Below are 5,973 nucleotides of genomic sequence, written 5' to 3'. Positions count from 1 at the left end.
ATAGAATGACTATTTTTAAATCACATGTTTTGAAGTTGCAAATTCAAATGAATGATAAGCAAAACATTATTTAATGATAAATGTTACGTTTTTTTCTTGGTGTTTTTTTGATTCTACGCATATATTATTAAAAAAAAAAAAAAGAAAATACCCCACCGGTTTTTTTTTTTTTTTTTTTTTTCGGGTTGAGAAATGATAAAATTCATTATTTTTCAACCATTTTCATCGACGTTTAACATTAAATTTGTGAAAAAAATAATTGAAAAATGTTTAAAAATTGTTGCGTAACAATATGCTTCATTGAACCTGTTTTGTTTAGATGTATATATTCTTCACTTTAAGTACTCCTTTCTCGTTAATATGCTAGCTCACCGAACCTGTTTCGCCGCCTTCCTTCCATTTCCTTTCATTTCTTCCATTACAAAGAAGAAAACATGGCCGAGGTGGTGGGAGGAGCGCTTCTCTCTGTTGTCTTGGATGCTTTATTCCAAAAAATGAATCGGGAGGTGCTTGACTTCTTTCGGAGAAGAAAACTCGACGACGGGTCCTTAAGAAAGCTAAAGATAGCATTGGAGTCTGTGAATGCGGTGGTCGAGGACGCAGAGGAGAAGGAACTCACAAACCCTGCTGTGAAAAAGTGGCTTGATGACCTGAAAGATGCTGTTTTTGATGCACAAGACATCTTGGATGAGATTGATACAGAAATCCAGATACGCAAGTTGGGTGCTGAGTTTCAGTCAACTCCAAGGAAGGTACGATACATGGTCTCTACTTTTCTTAATCCTTTTTTCAAGCAGATACAGCGGAAGATGGAAGAGGTATTCGACCGACTAGAATATCTAGCAAAAAATAATAATTTCTTAGGTCTAAGGGTAGGTGTTGGAGGAGGAGAATCATCAGAAAGATTGCCCACGACTTCTTTGGTTGCTGAAGCTGGTATATTTGGTAGGGATAATGATAAGGAGGAAATAATTAACTTGTTGCTCTCGCACGATGCAAGCGGAGGTGAGATGCGTGTGATTGGCATAGTGGGTATGGCGGGAATTGGCAAGACCACCCTTGCTCAGCTCATATACAACGATCGGAGGGTGAGGGAGCATTTCGACCTTGAAGCATGGGTATATGTTTCACACGAGTTTGACGTGTTCAGCGTAACAAAAACAATTCTAGAGGCAGTAACTTCGTCAACTTGTGATATAAAGGATCTGAATCGGCTTCAAGTTACACTCAAGGAGAAGTTGATGGGGAAAAAATTCCTGCTTGTTTTAGACGATGTATGGAATAAGAATTATATTGATTGGGAGATCTTAAGCAAACCCTTCAAATTTGGGGAACAAGGAAGCAGTGTGATTGTAACCACACGTGATAATGATGTCGCATCTGCTGTACGCTCTAGTGGGACTCATTGTTTGAAAAGGCTGTCAGAAGATGATTGCTGGTCGGTATTTGCAAACCATGCACTCCACAATGGTAAGTTGCACTACATTAAAAAGCTTTCAGGGGTAGTTTGGTAAGTTACACTACATTAAAAAGCTTTCAGGGGTAGTTTGGTAAGTTACACTACATTAAAAAGCTTTCAGGGATAGTTTGGTTTGCAAAATAGACTTATGGAATGGAATGACTATTTCTATAAAATAGTCATTCCTTTATTTAGTAAGTGTCTATTCTTAGGAATAGTTATTCTCATGAGAATCGCTAATCCCTTATACACAGGAATAACCATTAATCCTCTAAAAAATGAGAGGAATAGCTATTCTTGAGAGAATGAATTTTCCCAACCCCCCCCCACCCCCCACTCCTTTTTTTTAAAAAAAAAATAAAAAATAAAAAATTTTCTCTCCAAGTTGAAATTTTTTTTTTTTTTTGAAAAAATTTGAAATTATATGGTCTTTTTAGTAATTTTGGTTCAATTCCAATTATGAAATATGTGTTGCTACCAAACAAAAGAATTGAAATAATTATTCCATTCCGACCTTTTCTATTCCCAGTAATATATACCTATTCATTTTCCTACTGGAATACCTATTCCTCAAAGCAAACGGGGCCTAATTAGTAACGTTTGGATTAGGGACTTTTTTTTAAAAAATGTTACTAGTTTGAGGCGCTTTTCTGTTTAAACGTTCTTATTTAAAAAAATAGGGACGTTTTTCTATTCACGTGTCCCTATTTTTTTTAATAGGGACGTTTGAACAGTAAAATGCCTCAAATTAGCAACATTTTTCAAATGTCCCTAATTTTAAAAATATTGGTGCTTGAAGTTTGCATTTATAACAACCATCCACACCTAAAAACTTCAAAATTTATCTTCTTTCACACACACACACACACACAAAATACTAATATATATATATATATTTTAAATTTCTTTTTTTAAAAGAGGGTACAGGGGTGGGTGTCGAGGAGATTGGGTGGCAGCCTTTGAGCAAATGGGGTGGCCCTCACAGAGGAGCTAGCCCGAGGTGAGTGGGTGGGGCTTCCATTGCACCTGCAGGGTGGCCGGTGGGTCTGACCACCTCACAGGGTGGCTCAAGGGCCCACCCCGCTGAAAACCGAGGGAGTTGCCGATTACACTACAATTATTACACTTATTTTTTAAAGGTTATTTTATTTAAAAATAAAATTAGTTAATTGTTTATTTAAAAGAAAGAAAAATTAATTTGATATATATATATATATTGAGAAAATTTATTTATTTTTAATTTTTTAAAGATTAGGGACATTTAAATAGTACAAAACGTCACATTTCAAAAAGCTGATGTGCACACTATTGCCACGTTCGCTTTTAAAAGGGGATGTGTCAGTGAAATTGTTCATTTTTAAGGACATTTTTCACTGTTTAAACGTTCATAATTTTAATTCTAGTCACTTTATTTTGAACATTTGAAAAATGTTACTATTTGAGCTTTCCTAATTAAATAGAGACATTTTTTGCCCTTAAAATGTCACCTTAAAAATGTTCTTAACTCTAAGTTTTTTTTGTAGTGGCAAGTCCAGAGCTAGAGGCAGTAGGCAGACAGATTGTGAAAAAGTGCGAGGGCCTACCTTTAGCCTCAAAAGCAATTGGGGCTCTGTTGTGGTCGAAATTGGATGTTGATGATTGGGACAAGATACTAAACAGTGAGATATGGGATTTACCAATTGACGAGACACACATTCTTCCATCTTTAAGGTTAAGTTATAAATATCTACCCTCACATCTAAAGCCATGCTTTGCTTATTGTTCAATATTGCCAAAGGGTTATGCATTTGAAAAAGATCGATTAGTCTTTCTGTGGATGGCTGAAGGTTTCTTGCAAGAACTCAAAAACAAAACAATGGAAGAAGTTGGTAATGATTACTTCTTAGATCTTGTATCAAGATCATTGTTTCAACAATCAAGTGGTGATAAATCATGTTTTGTAATGCACGATCTTGTCAACGACTTAGCAAAGTTTGTTTCTGGACAATTTATCTTTAGGCTGGAGGGTGTCAGTTTTCACGGTATTGTAAACAAGGCTCGGCACTTGTCGTATTTTAGAACAAGATTTGACAACTTTAAGAAGTTCGAGGGTCTTTTCGAGGTTAAGCGGTTGCGCACCTTCTTGCCATTAGAATTTTCCATATTGGACAACAATTTGTCTAAAAAGGTACCGGATGTTCTATTGCCGAAGCTAAGATGTTTACGAGTACTCTCTTTGTCTCATTATGAAAATTTGGCTAACTTGCCTGATTCAATTGGCAAAATTAAACAACTACGTTATTTAGACATTTCTTTTACTGCAGTTAAAAGCTTACCTAATTCTGTATGTAAGTTGATCAATTTGCAAACACTCAACTTGTCATGGTGTAACAATCTAGTTGGATTGCCTAGGGATATGCGGAAACTCATTAATCTACGTCATCTTGATATTACTAGAACTGACATATTGGAGATGCCGATACAATTGGGTAGCTTAAGAAGTCTACAAACGTTGACAAAATTTATTATCAGCAGCCGTAATGGGTCTTGCATTGGAGAGTTGGGAAAACTTACAAATCTTCGAGGAAAGCTTGCTATTTTGAACCTTCAAAATGTTGTCTCTTCTATTGATGTCGCAGATGCAGGCTTGAAGGACAAGAAGCACATTGAGGAGTTGATGTTGGAATGGAAAGCTGGTATTGTTGTTTTAGAAAGTCAAAGAACTATACTTGACAGTCTCCAGCCTCATTCAAATTTGAAAATTCTCACTATCAACAACTATGGTGGTCAAAGTTTTCCAGATTGGGTAGGGCATGATTCATTCTTTAATATGGTATCTCTTCATCTAAACAAGTGTAAGTTTTGTTGTAACTTGCCATCGCTAGGACAACTACCCTCTTTGCAGAACCTCTCTATTGTTGAGTTTGATCAAGTTATTAGAGTGGGTCCTGGATTTTATGGTAGTGGTTCGTCTTCGATTAGGCCATTTAAAGCATTGAAAGTTCTAAAGTTCGAGTTGATGTTGAAGTGGGAGGAATGGTTTGCCTTTGGTGCTGAAAATGAAGGTGAAGCTTTTCCTATCCTCCAAGAGCTTTATATTCATGATTGCCCCAAGCTAGCACGAAGGTTGCCCATCCATCTTCCTTCTTTAGCCAAACTTGAGATCACGAAATGTCCACTATTGGTGTCTTCAGTCCCGATGTTTCCTGCTATATGTCAATTGAATCTAACACGTTGTAATGAGGTTTTGTTAAAGGAATTGCCAACTAGAATACAGGTTCTCAAAGTTGGAGGATTTGATGCACTAGATTCCCAAGCCAACATAATGATGGGGCCCAGTAGTTCTCTTCAAGAGTTAGAAGTCAGTGACTGTTCTTCGTTTGTGTCCCTTTCCAAGGGTGATCTAGCATCTACATTAAAATCCCTTATCATCAGGAATTGTGGGATTTTAGAGCTCCCAATGTACCCGATCTTTTCATTCCTTAAAAAATTGTACTTATATGATATTTATGATTCTCTCAAGTCCGTCCCATTGGACTTATTTCCAAAGCTTTGCAATATCTATATCTTTGGGTGTAGGAATTTGGAATCTTTGACAGTTTCTGAAGAACATAGACATGATTTAATGACATTGCAAATACAAATCATAGATTGCCCTTGTTTTGTATCTTTTCCAAAAGGTGGATTGCGTGCCCCCAACCTTACATTGCTTTGGGTTTGGAATTGTGGAAGTTTGAGGTCATTACCAGATAAGATGCACATGTTCCTCCCATCTCTTGAGGATTTGCAAATAGTTGACTGTGCAAAAGTTGAGTTGTTTCCTGAAGGGGGTTTGCCTTCTAATTTAAAATCAGTTTCCATTGTTGATTGTGACAACCTCGTTGCCAGACGAATGGAATGGGGTTTGCAAAAGGTCCCCTTTCTTAGAAGTTTGTTTATTTGTGGCGAAAAGGGAGATGCAAAGTCCTTTCCGGAGGTGGGATTGCTGCCCACCAATTTGACTTCTCTTCAAATAATGAATTTTCCAAATATGAAATCCTTGGATAAGAAGGGGGTTCAACACCTCGCCTCTCTGAAAGAATTGCGGATCGATAACTGTCCTATGCTCAAGTACATGCCAGAAGAAAGCTTGCCTGCCTCCGTTTCTGTTTTACTTATCAACAATTGTCCTTTGCTAAAGAAACAACTTCACAAGAAAAAAGGAAAAGAATGGCTCAAGATTGCTCATGTCCACCTAATAATGATTGATGATGAATTGATTGAATGAGCTAAATGTCTAGCAAGAATCTCCACTCAAGTACGTGCTTTTTTTTTTTTAACATTTCCTCTCTTTTATGTTTTTCTCTTTGTTTTATCATAGAATCTATATTTGATATGACCTTTCAAATGTGTGCAATTTTTTTCAGTATGGGTGGATGAAAAAGGACATGGCTTCTGTTGATTGATCAAAAGCTCCTTTGATTGATTTTCATGGGGTAAGTGAATCTTACATATATTAACAATGTTCTTCAAAAATATACTTTATATTAATTTTA

General features: G+C 36.5%; 1 protein-coding gene across 1 annotated transcript; it reads left to right on the top strand.

Annotated features, from left to right (window-relative positions):
- Nucleotides 1-434: 434 nt before the first annotated feature.
- Nucleotides 435-5,705, top strand: LOC132172961 (putative disease resistance RPP13-like protein 1). Its single transcript, XM_059584532.1, has 2 exons — nt 435-1,474; nt 2,990-5,705. Exons 1-2 carry the CDS (start codon nt 435-437, stop codon nt 5,703-5,705), a joined length of 3,756 nt encoding a protein of 1,251 aa, XP_059440515.1.
- Nucleotides 5,706-5,973: the final 268 nt, after the last annotated feature.

The sequence above is a fragment of the Corylus avellana genome, chromosome ca1 (assembly GCF_901000735.1).
Source record: "Corylus avellana chromosome ca1, CavTom2PMs-1.0".
Taxonomy (NCBI): domain Eukaryota; kingdom Viridiplantae; phylum Streptophyta; class Magnoliopsida; order Fagales; family Betulaceae; genus Corylus; species Corylus avellana.
This window is presented reverse-complemented; position numbering and strand designations above follow the sequence as displayed.

Coding starts and splice junctions, on each gene's coding strand:
- LOC132172961 (XM_059584532.1), top strand. CDS start 435: ATGGCCGAGGTGGTGGGAGGAGCGCTTCTCTCTGTTGTCTTGGATGCT. Junction 1,475..2,989: donor CATGCACTCCACAATGGTAA/GTTGCACTACAT, acceptor TGTAGTGGCAAG/TCCAGAGCTAGAGGCAGTAG.